This window comes from Hydractinia symbiolongicarpus, chromosome 4 (genome assembly GCF_029227915.1).
Source record: "Hydractinia symbiolongicarpus strain clone_291-10 chromosome 4, HSymV2.1, whole genome shotgun sequence".
Classification (NCBI taxonomy): Eukaryota; Metazoa; Cnidaria; class Hydrozoa; order Anthoathecata; family Hydractiniidae; genus Hydractinia; species Hydractinia symbiolongicarpus.
The window spans coordinates 12,442,093-12,460,286 of record NC_079878.1 but is presented as its reverse complement, the minus strand read 5'-3'; the positions used below and the strand labels follow the sequence as shown (position 1 = coordinate 12,460,286).

General features: G+C 36.4%; 2 protein-coding genes across 2 annotated transcripts; one reads left to right on the top strand and one right to left on the bottom strand.

Moving 5' to 3' along the window:
- Positions 1-988: 988 nt before the first annotated feature.
- On the bottom strand, positions 989-14,997 carry LOC130641335 (uncharacterized). Its single transcript, XM_057448092.1, has 4 exons — positions 14,892-14,997; positions 3,472-5,416; positions 2,960-3,273; positions 989-2,562 (listed from the first exon to the last, which is right to left on the bottom strand). Exons 2-4 carry the CDS (start codon positions 5,403-5,405, stop codon positions 1,925-1,927), a joined length of 2,886 nt encoding a protein of 961 aa, XP_057304075.1. The 5' UTR covers positions 5,406-5,416; positions 14,892-14,997; the 3' UTR covers positions 989-1,924.
- LOC130642244 (uncharacterized) lies at positions 8,250-8,976 on the top strand. Its single transcript, XM_057449333.1, has 3 exons — positions 8,250-8,502; positions 8,645-8,777; positions 8,850-8,976. Exons 1-3 carry the CDS (start codon positions 8,250-8,252, stop codon positions 8,974-8,976), a joined length of 513 nt encoding a protein of 170 aa, XP_057305316.1.
- Positions 14,998-18,194: the final 3,197 nt, after the last annotated feature.

The window sequence follows — 18,194 nt, the reverse complement described above, 5'->3', positions numbered from 1 at the left end:
TAGCGCCACACATGATTATTTAAATTCTACTCTTTTCTTAAAAAAAAAAAACTTTTACATTTACTTCAAGATAAGAACATTTCTATTTCTTTTTTCTCCAGTTTTTCATGAAGGACTTTTAGAAGCCTGTAAGCCATTCGCGGAAACCTTAACAACACATGCAATACGTTTTAAAATTAGTTCTGCATGTTATATTGTTATATTAATCTGCCCAAATTGTTTTTTATTTTGTGCACAGTAATTCCAACAGTAATTAAGGATGGGCGAATGCGCAACCGGACAGTACCTATGTTTTTCAATGCCTATTTTCTATGAAAAAAAAATTGCATGGGTTCATAAACGAAAGAAATTCCCTGACCCTTTATCAAAAGGCGTATTTTTTATTCTTGCGTCTTTTCCCTTTGAAGTTTACCGTGTTGTGCTAAAAAATGTCATACTACAAAGATCGAAATTATTTTGCTCAAATGCGATTGGTAAAAAAATGCTTTGTATTGATAACCACACCACCATAAAAAAACCCAAAAGATAAAGGTTAGCAACTTCAATTAAATATCCCCAAATTAGTTTTGTCACAAGTTGCACTTAAATGCAATGTTCTGCTGCAGTGCTGGTTCGAATCTCCCAGGGGACGTTTTTCTAGAATAAAACTTTGCGCGTGAACGAAAACTTGCAAATTCACGCAAGGGAAGTCACGCAAATAACGGCGATTTTTATAAGTCTTGTGCTCTCTAAAAGATTCAAGCATCGTGTTTATTATTAAAAAGCAGTGGATTGCAGCCTTAAGAGATCCACGAAATTCAATTTCAAAAAACCAAAATGTTATGATTGGCTTATTCAAACAAATATCCCAACATTTTGATAAAATTTTGAAAATTCCTGATATCGGATTCGCAAAGATAAATTAAATATTTCTTGGGTAGTAGACAACAAATATAACAGACATAGCTATTTTTAAAACGTTGAATAAAATGCAAAATACATAAAATATACACAAAAACTAAGCTAAAGCCCAGGGTCTTTAGTTTAGAAAAATAAAATAACAATTCTATTATTTAGTTTAGAAAAACAAAATAATGGAATAAGAGAGGAAACAATACACTGAATGATTCAGCTAGGTTTAGAAGATATTTGCTTGACGCATTATGTGACGTTTCTCAAGAAAATTTGTCAGCGCGGAAATTGTATCGGGTTTGTTTGTTTTTTCCTTACTTTTAAAGTAAATAAATATAGAGAGAACTAGTTTCAAACTGATAGGTTATGTTAAGAAAAATTTAGTAATAATCTATAACAAAAGAAATAACATAGATCGGAAGCATTTATTAATGCTTTAAAAACTCTATTAAAACATGTAATAGATTTAAAAACAAAAATAACCCCAGAAATAAGAATCTTCATTGTAGTTTAGTGTACAGATTTCTTTGGAGAATTTGTGTTTATTCAAAACCAGCTGAAGTCTATTTTAATACCAAGGTTCTATGATTTCATCATATAACAAACAAAAATAAAAAATTGTCAAAATTATGTTTTAAATATAAGTCAAGAACCATAGGGTTAAAATATGAATATACACAATAGTTAGCAAGTTTAACAACACAAAATACGAGAAAGGTTTGCATATACTACTGTAAATCTTCAATTAAATGCCAGAGCACTTATTCGAAAAGGAAATATTTTTATGTTTGAGAAGGAAAGATGTCCATATATTAAACGTAACTAAAAGCGTTTTTTTTTAATTAAGTTCCCCAACTGTGAACTTAAAAAAGCACTACATTTCAGTGTAATAAAATAATGTAATAGAACAGATTCAGCTTTTTCCCATAGCCCTTAATGGCTGCGCACATTAGCATTCTGAAGTGTCTTTTTTGTATTTACACTTATAACACTAAAAAGCTGGCAGTTGACAAAATAGCTATTTTTATAAAAATTATATCAAAGAGAGATTTATCAGTTTAAAATGAATGCTATTAATTGACTTTGGTCGTAACTTAAGGCCTACAAAGTCTGTCTGAGCGTTATACACTAGATTATACAATGTGTGTATATTTTCAACTGATGGTAATAGGTTAGCTTGCACAACCAGGTGATAACAGTTCCACAACGACAAGGTCTCCACGAAAGTCCATTTGCCATGAGAGAGTTCATCGTCATTCTCTTTTAAAAAGGCTGTTGTACGCTTTCGTTTATAAGAAGGAATGGTTTGACTTTTTCTACTGCTTGTCGCTTCAGATTTCATAATGCACTGTCTTGCACCATATTCATTTTTGCATCCTTTACAAAAGCACAGCTTGCCACAAGGATTTTTTGACCGAAAGCATTTGCATTTCGTAGCTCGTTTGCCCTGCACATTCACGCAGCTTGTGGTTCCTCCTTTCATAGCCTCTCCACACCTGCATCCTGTGACTGGCTTTTTCATTGGTTCTTTAGAATTTGCACAATTTGTGCATTTACAATTACTGGAGCAGTTCTTTCCCATCTTTAGGCATGGACATCGGCTTGAGTATTTTGAAATAGATGAACATGATGGATTGCCATATGAAGTCGAGCATTTGCAAATTTCCTGACCTTTAGACAAAACAAGAAAAAATATCCTGGTAATACTATCTTGGAAACATGTTTTGTGACTTTAAAATATGTTAAGGTTGTGTTTTTTTAAATTTTTACATTTTCCTTGACAGAGACAAAAGGTTAGGCCCAAAAACTAAACTCACTTTAAAATTTTTTTTTTCAACATTAATAAGCAACTTACCGTAATTCTCCCCTTTAGGCCCCTTCTAAAAGCCCCCTTTTCTAATTGTTTACAAAATTAAATTCTTATAAAAGTTTTTTAGTTTTGTCTCTCAAGAAATCTAAAAAATACCCTTTTTTATTTACCGAATATGTAGCTCGAATTGTATTTCCTATTAAACTGGCTTAAAAGTAATGACAAGAATAATTTGCATATAAAAATGCTATAACCTACCATTTAAACCTGTTTCATCTGCTTTGTTTCTGTATTTAGCAGTACCATTGTAATGACACTCAAAAGCATTAAAAGCAATCATAAGTGGATTATTTCGAATCTGTAGGTCAGGGAAGAAAGTAACAGCAGACATATCTTTTATTGAAGATATAACAAATATAGGAACACGTAATATGTTGCTGCAGGCACTAATAACAAGATCACCAAAGTTGTGTGCAAAAACACCATGATTTAAAAAAGGTGTTACATCATCACCATTTACTATAAATCCTGCATATTTGTGATTTGTAGTAACCTCATCCACAAACATTTTCCTAAAATAAACAATAAAAAATATTTACTTTAAAGACTTGGGCATTAAGAATAAATTCTTATATAAATTTTTACATGCAAGATAATTTTTTGTAGAAGACAGACTATAATTGAAAAATTAACACTAAACAAAAATATGGGCAAGAGTCTACACAACCTAACATTTAAGACCGGAAAGTAAAATAAAAACATCCATCCACCTTAAATTCAGAATCAATGTTTTATCATCATGCTGATACAGATTGAGGGATTGGATATGTTCCTCCCAATTTTTATCCCCCGAAACAGAATGGACTTGTTGCAAAATGCTGGCAAACAGACAATCACCATCTTTCAGAATACTGGTCATTTCCAATCCAAATGCCAAACAGTTACTTCGTAATGTTTCCGTATGTTCCAATTCATCAATGGTATTACTATCGAAGACTGAGATATATTGACCTTTATTAAGTAAAGTTTCCATTTGAAACATTCTTTTAGAGCAAATCTGCTCTATTTCTTTAAATGTTGTTAAGTTGTTTAGTATTTTTTGCATTATCTTCAAAAGGACAGTGTCAGCTGAAAAATCGGAGATCTCTAAAACATCATGTACATCAATGTCAGATTTTACTTCTGGAGAAGTGTTAATTGATTTCGCAATGACAGTATCAATTGGTCTTATAGGGATAACTTTACTATTGCAGATGTGCTTTTTCCCATCAATCTTCTTATTGTATGAATAAAAGAGAACAGTTAAAATAGCTAAAACCAGCTCAGGACTTATAGTTGATGCACCAACTAGACAACTACGATTTAGTAAGCTGTGTATATTTTCATTAGCTTCAGTGCCATGGCCAGGCATAATACCTGTCAGGCAACCTTTCTGAATGTGTTTTTTCAATTTTAAAACTTCTGCATAAAACTGCTTTCTCTTTTTTTCGGGGAGATTGGTAATAAATTCCTTGTGATTGGAAATAAAGTTGTCCAAATTACTCAAGATGTTATCAGCTCCTTCTGTTGGCTTTGTTCTTATGTTACCAATATCATCCTTCTGTCTGATGATCAGGCCTAGGTTGTTGCAGAAAGCCTTTCTTCCTGACATTAATTTTGGAATGTTCGAAGTTAGCCTTTTTATGGCGTGAAAAAGATCTAACTTTACGTCAATGCCAGGAAAAACAGACTGATAAAGGTCTTTCGACTCACAGCAGTTGTCAACAATGGCATATAAAAGTGTAGTATTATTACTCATTCTCTGATGTATGCTATTCAATATAGGTTGAATCTCTGCATGACCAACAGTTTTTGTAACTTTCCATCCACACACCCTATGCTTTTCATCCATAACAATAAAGACCTTTCGATTTTCGTTTACCCAGCTATCATCTTCTTCTCTATAACCTCCAATATTCTTTGCAATTTTAAACGTGTGGTCTGCACTAATGCAAACAGCTGGTACACATTCCTCCACACCTTTTACGTATAACGACCTTCTGTCTTGAAAAATGTCCAAGAATGTGCTTAAAATCTTATCTCTGCCAGGAAAAGAATACATTACATTTTCATAAAATCCCTCAAGATTGGCGTCATGACTCCGTTGATATTCCAAGAAATGAAGGTTGCTTATACTTTCTGTTATCTGATTAAAATTGTTGCCATGGATTAGTTGATCAAATACGTAATCAATGATGCGATTAGAAAAAACTGTCTGATGGTATTTCTTATATGGAAACTTTTTAATTACTTTGTCATCCAACAGATTCATCATAATAGAACTGCACGATAAAAATGAATGCCGAAAAGGACAACTATAAAACCTTTGCACCAACAATAAATTACAAAACAAGTCGTATATTAACCTTGGGTTGTAGTTGGAATTAGGTGTAATTAAATTTGATGTCCATGATGATGGCTTTAACAACAAGTTATGTGTGGGACATGACAAACTTAATTCAAACTGTTCCAACGGAGACCAAATAAACACTTGATATTCGTTATTTTCTCCCAATGGTACTGGTTGGCGATATCTCCAATCTGTAGGGTTTGTTCCAAATTTAGATAGCAAATCATGAAGCAATTCATGGGAGGTGACATTCAAAACGACGGGCTGAACAACCACAATAATGTGTGCAAGAAACAAGAAATATAAAATTTCCATGTTTTCAGAACCTAAAAAAGAGAGTTTAAAATGAAGGCAAACAGAAGTTGGAAAAGCTATATACAGGTGATGTGATTTATAAGGGCTAAAAAAAGGGATTGTAACAGCTTTACAAAAGTTTTATAAAAAACTTATGACCCTTAGATTTGTAACAAAATAAAAAAACAAGAACGGATTCAGGCTGGAATCATTGTTTATAAAATTAAAGGTTACATCACGCAAAAATCAAGTTAAATTCTTTGAAAGTTCTCTAGAAATCTTTCATTTTTTTGAAAAATCTTTTATTTTTTTGAAAAATCTTTCTTTTTTGAGATATTTGTCTTAAAAGTTGGGCTGATTATGCAAAATTATGACATGAACTAGTTCTAAAACATGTATTTTTCTATTGAGCATAATTATGGTAACTTAATATTGAAATTTATGTAAAATGTTTAAAATGTCAAAGTGAACAGCCAGAAAACATTTCTAACTACATACAGCCTGTCAAAAATGTTAAATATAACACCCTTGCAGAGCTAGTTCATGACATGCATAATTAGTAAATCTTCTTAGTCCAAATTCTAAAGAACCAATCAAGAAAATTTCTAGACATCTTTTAAGCTCTTTCATATGAAATTAACTTTATTTTCCAAAAGATAACCTTTAAGAAAAACCAAGGACATAAGTTCTCTTGCTCTTCACTGTCAAGTTAATGATTGCTTGTGACTGTTCTTTTTCTCTCGTTCAATTTTTCGTGAACATAATTATAGAGTTGCATTATCAACATTTTTCACATATATATAAACACATTAATTTTGGAGAAACTTGATAGGAAAAAAATCATGAATAAACACGAAACAGGTAAATTCTGAAGACATGTCTTAATATTAAGAGCAAAATAAGAACCAATTTGGCTAAAAAGGCTTTGAAAATAAGAACAGCTTAGTTTACATTTCACCGGTTCTTATATATAAAAAATAGGAACGAGACCCGGGCATAATTTTCTTACTATCAGAAAATCTGAATTGCTAGGGTGGAAAAAATTACACTGCTAATAACAGTGACAGCTTATTTCAACTTTCCATGATTGCAGTGCTTGCCTGTAGTTGGCAGCTAGCTAATGCAAACATGGTCAAATAAAATGACCTAAAAAATGAACATACTGTTTATTTATTTAGGTCATAAAAGAATTTTTATTTAGGTCAAAAAAGAATTTCCTCCTAATAATTTTGTAGAACACAAAATATTAGTGGCTAGCTAGCTAACGCAAACATGGTCAAATAAAATGACCTAAAAAATGAACATCCAGAACCATCAAGGGGAAGCAAAAATTCAAGTATTCGCCCTAAAAAACCTGCATTGACCCAAACAATGCTCGAAAATCATCATCATCATCATTCTCGGCTTAACGTCCGTTTTCCATGCTAGCATGGGTTGGATGGGGTATATTAATGACCCTCTTCCAATCTGATAGATAGATGTGCATATTTTACATGGCTAGCCTCACAAATATCGAGGGATATACCCTGTCTATTATTTCCAGGAGGGGCCATGGCGTAGATGGAGAGTCCTAGAGTATTTAATGCTCATTTTGAGCTACGCAGACCCAATTAGAGCCCGCGCTCTACTAGACAACTCCCGGCAACATCCAACGGCCCACACAGTGTGCCATCTTCCCAATTTCCCTCACATGGCTTGGGTTAACCCGAGGCTACGGTAACATTCACTCGCCCATGTTGAATCGCCGTCAAGAGGAATCGAACCCCTGTCTCCCGCACAGAGTACAAGAGCTATAACCACTAATCTACGGCGCCACAAATCTACGGCGCCACTGATCTAGACTGTGTTAGATCTAAACTCAACTTGCTCTCTATCAAGTATGTCCTTATAACCTCCTGCCAAGTCTTTCTCGGTCTGCCTCTGGGCTTTGCCCCAGGAACTATCAAGTCTCTACACTTTCTTACCCAATTATCCTCCTCCATTCTTTCCAAGTGCCCCAGCCAATTCAATCTTCTTATCTGGATAACATCTTTAATTCTACGGAGACTTAGCCTGCTTCTTAGCTCATCTGAACTCTTTCTGTCTCTCAGACTGGCATTACACATCCATCTAACCATTCTCATATCATTCCTTTCTAAACGGTCAAGATCTTCCTGCTTCACTGCCCATGTCTCACTACTGTACAACATAACACTTCTTACACAGGCCTCATACAACCTACCTTTTACCTCAATTGACAGGACTCTGCTAGTCAATAAAGGAAGTAACTCTCTAAACTTTTTCCAAGCAGAACCTATCCTGCAAGTAACACTTCTTCCAGCACCCCCTTCACTGCCCAACATATCACCTAAGTAACAGAAGTTCTTAACTATCTCTAACGAGCCACTGTTGTACCTCATTAAAGCTGGAAATACTTCATTCTCTATAATCTCACCTTTGCAACGCTTGCATACAAACTGTATGCCAGCTCTTAAAGGTAGTGTCTGCCACAAAATAAAAACTTTTATATTAACTGATATAGATATACAAATAAAGAAATCACATACCTTTTTTTTATTAATCTCTGGAAATACATATAAACAAAACTTTTTTACTTGGCCATGTCGAAGCACAGCTAGAGACGTTCCGAATAACATGCGCGAAAAAAGGCCTGATAAAAATAATTATTATGCGTAATTATGCATTTGACGTCAGTGGTTGGTTGATTTGAAAGACCGAACATGCGAAAACGCGATAAATGTGACAAGCCCCCCTGAAAATAAAAACTTTTCCTTTTTCTTTTTTTCTTTCAGGTGGGAGAAAGTATAAAAATATTCTTCAAAACATTTATAGGTCTTTAAAACTAGGCGGTTTTAATTTTAAATAATGGCGCAATCTAGACTATCCAATAAACCGAACGTTATAGGGTTTCAGTATGAGCCCCAGAGAGCGCCTGGCGCAAATGAAATGCCCGAATTTAATGACTCATCTGACGAGGATGAAGAAAGTGCGAAACCTCCAAGAAGTACCTTGAATAAGGACAAATGGTGCTTATGTAAAAACTGCGAGGTTATGCCATCGCAGCAAGAATGCATTTGTTGTCATGAAATTAACGAGATAAAGTACGCCCATCTGCACGGTAAGAACAGTTACTTACATCTCGTTTATAGATAGATAGAGCCTACTTTTTTGTCTCTAAGGAGGGGGCGGCAGAGACACTGGAAACGCATGACTAGTATAAATGTTTTTATAATAATCGACGTTCCTATATTTTATTATAGACAAACATTGCATACTTGACCATCCGGACTTTGAACCAGTCGTGCTATTGAAAAACAACCTTTGGACGGCGTTAGTGGGCTTGCACGATAGAGAAAGTCGTGGTTTATCAAGCAGGAATAATGTTTACAACAGGTATTAATATTACAACATGTATTTATGCGATGACCGTAACTGGAGTAGATGACTGTTTGCTTTTATGTTTAGATCTTATAGATACGCTGCTTATCGGCAGTTTTGTTGGTTTATCCACACCAGATTAGGAAGAAGTTGTACGTCGAGTGATCCCAGCTTGTGTAGTAACAAGGATTCGTCAAGAATACCCGAGCCCTGATGGAAAGTACGTGGGTTTTTGTGAAGAGACAGGAGTCTCAGAGGTGGACTTTTCTTGGAGTGGAGACAATTAAATTTTGTTCTGAAATATAACCGTTAAGTGTAACATATATAAAAGAGACGACAGACTATAAAATATTTGTTGCTCAGAATTTTTTGCCGTTCTCTCTGTAAAAAACAATTCATTTTGAAGGCTCCAGCTTTTATCGAAACAGTTCTCCGTAAGGTGATCAGAACATAAGAGAACTTTTTTCGGCAATTCTATTCTGTTTATAGCTTTTACCCAGGCATTTTGTACATTTGGATCTCCTGGTAGACGAAAAAAACTTTTTTATTTGTCGCGTTTACTATTATTGCTGAAACCGAATGCTGAGCACCAAGACATGTTCGTTCTTAAACTGATAATTTTGGGACATATCTTTGCTTATCATAGACTGTCTAGCAACTTCATATCCACGTTTTTTTAGTGTTTTTTTATAAAAGTTCCTGCCCGACCGGATAGACGGATAGATTAAGGCGCCGTAGATTAGTGGTTATAGCTCTCGTACTCTGTGCGGGAGACCGGGGTTCGATTCCTCTTGACGGCGATTCAACATGGGCAAGTGAATGTTACCGTAGCCTCGGGTTAACCCAAGCCATGTGAGGGAAATTGGGAAGACGGCACACTGTGTGGGCCGTTGGATGTTGCCGGGAGTTGTCTAGTAGAGCGCGGGCTCTAATTGGGTCTGCGTAGCTCAAAATGGGTCTGCGTAGCTCAAAATGAGCATTAAATACTCTAGGACTCTCCATCTACGCCATGGCCCCTCCTGGAAATAATAGACAGGGTATATCCCTCGATATTTGTGAGGCTAGCCATGTAAAATATGCACATCTATCTATCTATCTATGTTTGGTCTATGCTTAACTGTGTGTTCATACTAGCATAATCTTCAACGTTTCGCATTGTTTAAAACCCACGGCATTCAAAAATGTTTAATAAAAAATAAAAATAAAATTATTCTACTGCTTGTTTATGTACATTACATATATACTTTGACAGATAAATTTACTTTTTTCCGTTAAAGAATTCATGTTATTAATTTGTGATTTCTATTTTTGCAGTCTGTCAATAGCCTTTCACGATCCAAAAATACTTATCGCAGACGATACATTTTTTATTCGAAAGCGTCTAGCTCGTAGCCAGGGGTTAATTTTTAAATCTTCGGCATTACAAATTAAATTTGTTCTTCATACATTCCCTATGTTTTCGGTCCCGATTTTGAACCTGGACACTGACATAGGCGGGACATATTAGATAAGCCTCGCATTCATGCGCGGTCGTGTTTACAATATGGCGAACTAATGTAGCTACACGAGGAGGAAACTCTCAAATTTAAAAGAACAACATTACACTGGTACTCCGTATTTATTAAATTTTAACCTGAAATTCGTTAACAATAACATGTTTTCTTTATGTAAACTAACTTTAAGTTTTGTAGCAGACACTACCTTTAACCTTTAATACTACTGCACTTCTTATGTACCCAATGCTTGCAAGTCTAACAAAAAATTGAGTTACTACCAACCCTTTTCCTGCAAACTCCACAAGACCACTTTCCAACTACAAGGTCACACTTGGCTGCAATGCTACTTATCATGTCTTTAGACTTTGCTGTGTTTACCTTTGGCCCTTTCTCTTCTAGTCCTTTCTTCCACTTCTCAAACTTTTCAACTAATTCTTCCATCGACTCTGCTATGAGAACCAAATCATCTGCATACAATAACTCCCATGGACAACCTGTTCTGAACTCCATCGACAGCGCTTCTAAGACTAGAATAAACAACAAAGGACTAAGTACAGAACCCTGATGTACACCAACATTTACACTAAATTCATCACTAAGTGAATCGTTAATCCTGACACGACTTCTAGCATTGCTGTACATAGACTGAACAATCGTAACTAACCACTCATTCACACCTAATTTTCTCATAGCCCACCAAATAACTTTACGTGGCACTCTATCAAAAGCTTTCTCTAAATCTACAAAGGCAAAATAGGGATTCTTTCTCTTTTCTAAATACTTTTCCTGAAGCTGTCTGAGTAAAAATATTGCATCTGTAGTGCCACGCCCTGGAACAAAACCAAATTGCATCTTATCTATATCAATTCTTTCTCTAAGTAACTTATAAATCACTCTTTCAATAACTTTCATTACTTGATAAGCCAACTTCAAACCTCTATAGTTCCTCTTTCTAATGCATCACCCTTGCCCTTGAAACAATTTACTATTACACTCGACTGCCACTCACTCGGAATAGCACCAGTCTTTATAATCTGATTAGCAAGACTTGTAATAAGCTCAACTCCAATATATTCAGCTGCTTTTACCATCTCTGCAGCCTTGCCAATCTTTAACTTCCTAATAGCCTCCACTACCCATTTTGTCTTGATCTGCATAGCTGGCCCTTTTACAACATCATCATCAGACAAATTATCATCATCCCAATCAAACTCACTGTTAAGCAACCTCTGATAAAAATTCTTCCAAGCTACCCTTTTCTCCTCCTCTGTGCTAGCTAAAACACCTTCATCATTACGTATACACTTCTCACCTACAACATTTTGATTAGTCTTCTTCATTTGCTTTGCTATCTTAAATACCTCATTGCGCTGGTCTTCCCTTCTTAACACATCTGCAAATCTGTTTCTCTCTGTTTCTAATTTTGCCTTATACACTGCTGTACGAGCACAACACTTAGCTTCTAAGTAAATATTTTTACTACCACCTGACTTCCACTCTTTCCAAAGTTTCCTTTTTTTCTTTATACACTGGTCAACCTCATTATTTCACCACCAGGTCTGTCTATGTCTAGCTGGTCCTTTTGTCTACCCAAAGGTATCGTCAGAAGCATCTAGAAGACAATTCTTTAAAGTAGTCCAAGTACTTTTAACATTGTCACTATCACATTGACCATTGTGGGCTAACTGCTGAACTTTGCACTTAATTGTTTTGCTACAATCTCTTGCTTCAGCTTCCAGACTTTAAGACGGGGCCTGTACTTTCCCTTCGCTTCTTTAACACTCTTAAGATAATATCACAAACCAAGCGGCCTATGCTGGGAAACACTCTTCCCCCGATACAACTTTCACGTCCTTCACCACTTTCTTGTCTGACTTTCTAACCAGGAAGTAATCTATCTGTGTCTTACAACCACCTGACTCATATGTTATCAGCCTACTCTGTCTCTTACTGAATGATGTGTTGCAAACCACCATGTCCGTTGCCATTCCAAACTGAAGCAATCTCTCCCCTTCCTTATTTCTGCTTCCAAATCCATAGCCTCCATGCACACCTCTATAACCTTCAGATGACTTCCCAACATGACCATTAAAGTCACCACCCACCATGACAAGTTCAGTGTCTCCAAACTTTGATGTGACTGCTATTAACTCATCATAAAACTTATCTTTATCTTCCTCACTGAGTCCACACTGTGGAGCATAAACTGACAGAAAAGTGACAATCCTATTAGCTATCAAAAACTTTATCACTATAATACGACTATTAACACGCATAACATCTATTACTTTTTCTACCCACTTCTCTGCAACGAATATGCCAACTCCTCCATATTCATCACATTACCAATCCAAAAAAGCTTATACCTTGCCCTCCTACCTTCCACAAATCTCATTGAAGCTCCTCTCCTCGTAACTTCCTGAACACAACACATATCAACAGATCTACGTTCTAACATTTCAACTACTTCACCTGCTCTACCTCTCAGAGTACCAACATTTTCACTAGCCATCCTCAACCTAGTGTTATCTACCTTGTGATGTGATAGCTGGGTAACGGTCTGACGATGCTCACATCTGACATCTGTCCTACCGTGCGCGACACCTTGACTCCTTAGAGTTCCAGCCCCGTTTAAGCAGTTTGTCTGATTAACTATTCTTACGGCCATTAAAACAAACTAAATTATTAAAATTAAAATTATTAAAAATTATTAAAAAATATTAAAACAAAACAAAACAAAAAAAAAACAGGCACTAAAAGCTACCGGACTCAAAAAATTGTAGTAGGCCGAACTTTTCCTTTTAAAAGAAATTATTTTTCGACAAGTTGCTAGCCAAAGCCCATTTTCAAAAGAGAGATTTTGTTAACTAAGGGACACTGGAAAAAAATATTTGAAAAAAATGTTATTTTGATAAGACAATACATAAATGTCAAATTAACCTTAATCGGGTCTGTAAACATCTTCAATTTTAAATAAATTTGCAAGGTTGCGCAAAGTCGAGAGGACTAGATAAATGAGCATACGTCACATTGTGCAGAAAGTCTGTGAGCTTAGCAGCACATCTTCCAAAAGTTTGTTTACTTACTGTTTGCATTGTTCGTTGATAAGACGTCTTGTTATAATGACGAAGATTATACCTTAGAAAACTTAGAATTGGATAATTCTCTTTATGAAAAAGACTACTTTACAAAGCTACAGTTATACGACTTCGAACCTCTTGTCTCATAAGTCATGATAAGTTGTTAAGTTAAAACAGGGTATTAATATTGTATAAATAAAAATCATTATGATTATAAATGCGTTGCAGAAGCTACTGATTTATAAAGTGGTTGTTTTGACAAAGCTGTTTTAGAAACTGCATTATCAGCATTACATGCAGCCTTAACAGTAACAAAGATTGAAGAAAATGGGCACATTGCCCCCCCCCCGAAAATATTCGGCAGGTTCTTCCATTAAAAAAACTTCTTTTTTGAAAAACCATGAATAGAAACTTGAGCGCTATGAGAGATACATGTGTAACTTGACGGTGTTTGTATTGGAAATTGGTAATGTTCTTTTATTTATTATAAAATTGTATAAAACGTTATTTGGTTGTGTTCTGTGGATATAATTACAAATAATGAAATTAGAAAAAATGAGAAATTTTGATCGCGTTCACTAGCTAAAATGGCATTTTTATGAAGTTAGAATATATTTTAATACGGAAGTTTATTCCCTGGAGATCTCTTTTAAAAGAACTATCTGTGAAGTGCAACAAACAAAAATAAAAACTTTGATTGCTTGATAGGTCACCTGCATGACGTATTTTGTCTAAGTTCTTTTTTCTTTTTCACAGAAGGGATTCGTACAAACTGACTGCTTTACACTTTTCTGATCAATTGGTACATTGAAACGCAGAGCAACTAACCATTTTTTAAAGATTTAAACGTGAATTACATACGAGAAGCGACTTAAATGTACGCTATAACACATGAACATGAAGGTTCTCTGTGCTCGCTTAAACTTTCAGCACGATGTGATGTCATTATTTATAATCGAGTCCAGTCCTAAATGAAATCGCACCTGTCTGTCTTTTTAAGAGAAAAATTGAATATGCAAAGGCTAGTACAACAGTTTTAAATAAGGAAAACAAGTGAAGTAAGTTTTTTTTATTTCTTATGCTTTTCTGAGTAGGTAGAAAACAAAAAATAAAAAAGGGATTTTTACTGGAGTTCCCCTTTAACTTAAAAATCCGCATTGATCACATCTGAGACATGTGAAGGAGAAAAAAGTTGGGAGCAGGAAAGCAAAGTGACGGGATATTGTAAAAGAGGCAAGAAGCTTATATGTTAAAAAAGAAAATGTAAAAAAAGTACAAGATCGAACTTGCAAAATATGCAGTCAAGTATTCTTCGAAAAAAACAAATCGAAACTACATGTCTGCAGTACACCCTTCACCCACAAAAAATCGCCACAAATTTGCTTGAACAATTTGCTATAAGCGATTTGTGGCAAAATACAGAAGATGATAGTTATTAGAAACAACAACAAAATACAGATGAACAAAAGAAAACACTCAAAGATTCACCACAAAAACACTCAAAGATTTACCACAAATAATTCAAAAACACTATAAAATTGAAATAAACTTACTATGCGGTGGCGAAGTTCTTAAAAGAACTGTTTTTGATAAGATTTCTTGATAAATAGCTTAAACTTGATTACTTAACTCCTGTCTCTTCAAGCGCCTTCTTCGAACTGTTGTCCGCATGGTATTTCACAAGGAATTGCATTTCGGGTATGCTTCGGGCGAGTGCGGGAAAGTGCGGGCGGTTTCGGATGACAACCGCCAATTTAATCCTGACATCAAGAATGTACGGTGAATGTGGGAAAGATCTTAGGATCGCGATAGCGAATGCAACCAAGAGTCTTTGTACGGAAAGTCTCGGTGACGAATCCCTTGAAGCTTTCATTGCGTACAGACTGGTCCCATTAGACAAGCAACCCGGTGGTCGATCAATCGGAGTCAGTGAAGTACTGCGGAGAATATGTGGTAAAACGGTGATGGTGGTGATCAAGAAAGACATCATTACTTAGAGTGCAGATGTGTTCTGGCCAAAAAGCAGGAGGAGAGGCTGCAGTCCACGCTGTGAGGAGAGTGTTCGAAAGTGAAGAAGCAGAGGCGGTTCTACTGGTAGATGCATCAAATGCGTTCAACAACATCAATCGACAAGCCCTCCTACACAACGCCAAAGTGGTATGCCCAGTCTTCGCAAACTATGTTTTGAATTGTTACCGCACACCAGCCAAGTTATTTGTTATTGGGGGCATAGAGCTAAGTTCAAAAGGGGAAACAACACAAGGTGATCCGATCGGCATGGCAGTCTACGCTACGGGAATAACACCTCTCCTGGACGAACTGATGTCGATCATGGTGGAACAGGACCAGATGGCCGCCTATGCTGACGACATAACTGCACCAGGGAAATGCAGATCATTACGAACCTGGTGGGATAACCTTGCGACTGAAGGAACCCATTTTGGTTACTTGCCTCAACCAAAAAAATCTTGGCTAATCGTCAAAGAACGAAATTTGACCGAAGCCATGGAAAGCTTCCGGGGAACCAACATCCAAGCAACAACAGAAGGTAAACGACATCTGGGCGCGGTGACTGGAAGTGAAGGTTACAAAGAAAAACACTGTAAAACTCTAGTGGAAATATGGTCAGAGGAATTGTCTCTTCAAACCCGAATCGCCGTGACTCAACCACATGCGGCATACGCATGCAACGTCAGCGGATACCAACACAAATTTACTTACCTCATCCGAACTATACCTGGCTTTAAGAGATACCCGCAGCCTATCGAGGACGTGATACGGCATCACGAGCTGTTGACAATGTCTCCAAGACTTAGTGGTCTTGGACTCAAAAACGTATGTCAGACAACCCAATCGAGCACGACAACTCCAAATCCCTGACAAGAAAACTACAAAACGAAATCCTCAGGATGTCTGAAGAAGAGGAAGAAGTGACAAAAAGTTCCGCCATGATTAAAATTCCAAGACGCCTTACGTATCAGGTATAGCTGGTCGCTTCCAAGACTCCCAACGGAATTTGTATGCGGAAGCCGTTTCGACATAGCACACGCGTTATCGTGCAAGAAGGGAAGCTTCGTTACGTTACAACATAACGAAATTCGTGATTTAACGTCAATCATGTTAAACAAAGTCTTCCTTGACGTCAGAAGGGAACCGAGGCTTGTCGAAATGGATGGTGAACACCTGACGCACCGGACAATGAACAGAAGCCAAGAAGCGCGACTCGACATCAGCGCTACGGGTTTCTGGACTCTTGTACATAGAGCATTTTTTGATATCAGGGTCTTTGACCTAAATGCTCAGAGGTACAGGGTCTGGAGCTCGAAAAATGCTCCAAAAGGAATGAAGGGGAGAAGAAAAGGCACTACAATAAACGTGTGAACAACGTCGAGAATGGTACCTTCACGCCTTTGGTGTTTTCGACGAGTGGTAGCATGGGTCGTAAGTGTAAAACATTTTACACACGTTTGTGCGAGATGATGGCTGAGAAAAAAGGTGAAAAACCCCAAAGAGTAACAGACTTCATACGAACGAAGCTATCGTATAGCCTTTTCCGATCGACATTGCTGTGTTTAAGAGGCTCACGCTCACTAAAGATCGAATACAGCCTGAGTGACATTCATCTGGCCATCTCTCTTTCGAAAGTTGGAGGCAATGAGTATTTACTTTATTCATTTTTTTATTAATTCATTTAATGGTTTTAGTATTGAAGTAAGACAGGATATGTATAATTATGTGAAAAAAACCCAGCGGAACACCGAAAAAAAAAAACAAAAAAAAAAGAAAAAGTTACCGGCACCGAATCGAAGATTGCGAAAATGCGAAAAATACGTTAATCAAAATGCGGAAAAATGTAATCACTGTTTTAAATGTGGCAAAGCTGGACATTTTCGCGTTGAGTGCACATATCAAGAAAAACCAGTAAGTGTTGTTTCGGACGGGAGTAAACCAACTCTTACTAACCATGTATATATGAAACCTGTTAATGATTCCCGTTTGTGTACTGCTATATAACTGCTGATAATTTCCAAACCAACCGATCGCCAGTATCCGTGAATTTATTGGAGAAGGAGCCTCAAAGCTGCCAATAATTCAAATGTTGGGATCCACGGAGTCGCTGTGATGAAAATTGCACTGAAAAATGGACCACCATGTACCGATCCATTCCTGGTAACCGATTCAAGCATCGACCAACCGATAATCGGCTTTAATGTCATCAACACCTAATCAATAGTTCTAATGAACAGCCAGTAGCAGAAACGCTTAACCTTTCTTCAAAAGTCACGAGTTCTTTTCTATCAGTTATGAAGGATATAAGTGACAATCCAAGTACAGTTTCTGTAGTTCAGTTGAATAAGCCTCTTTTTAAAACACCATATAGGAGTGCAGAGTAAAAATTAAACTTTCAAATTGTAAGACTGTGCCAGTGATATTTGAACCTCTCATTGTTGATCAGAATTTGAAGGTCGGAGAAGTAGTGGCAAAGTTGGCACTAGGAAAGTCAGTGACAATCACAGTTCCTTTTCAAAGTTTTACTGGTAGTGAGATTAGATTGAAATCCAGAACACCAGTACTTGAAATCCAGTACTTTGAATCAAATATCAACAGTTTTTCCGTTAGAGTTACAGGGACAATGGACCCATTTAAGTCGCCAACTTTCAACACACACATCGCCTACATCTATGTCCAATTCCTCGGTTTAAGTCGACAACATGTCTAGGTCGGATAATTGGTTACCGCCAGCGAATCTTGAGCATTTAACACCATCTCAGCAAAAGGAAGTTCACGATATTCTCATCGCCGAAAAAAAAGCCTTTTCTAGGGATAAAAATGACACCGGTAGAATTTAAAATCTG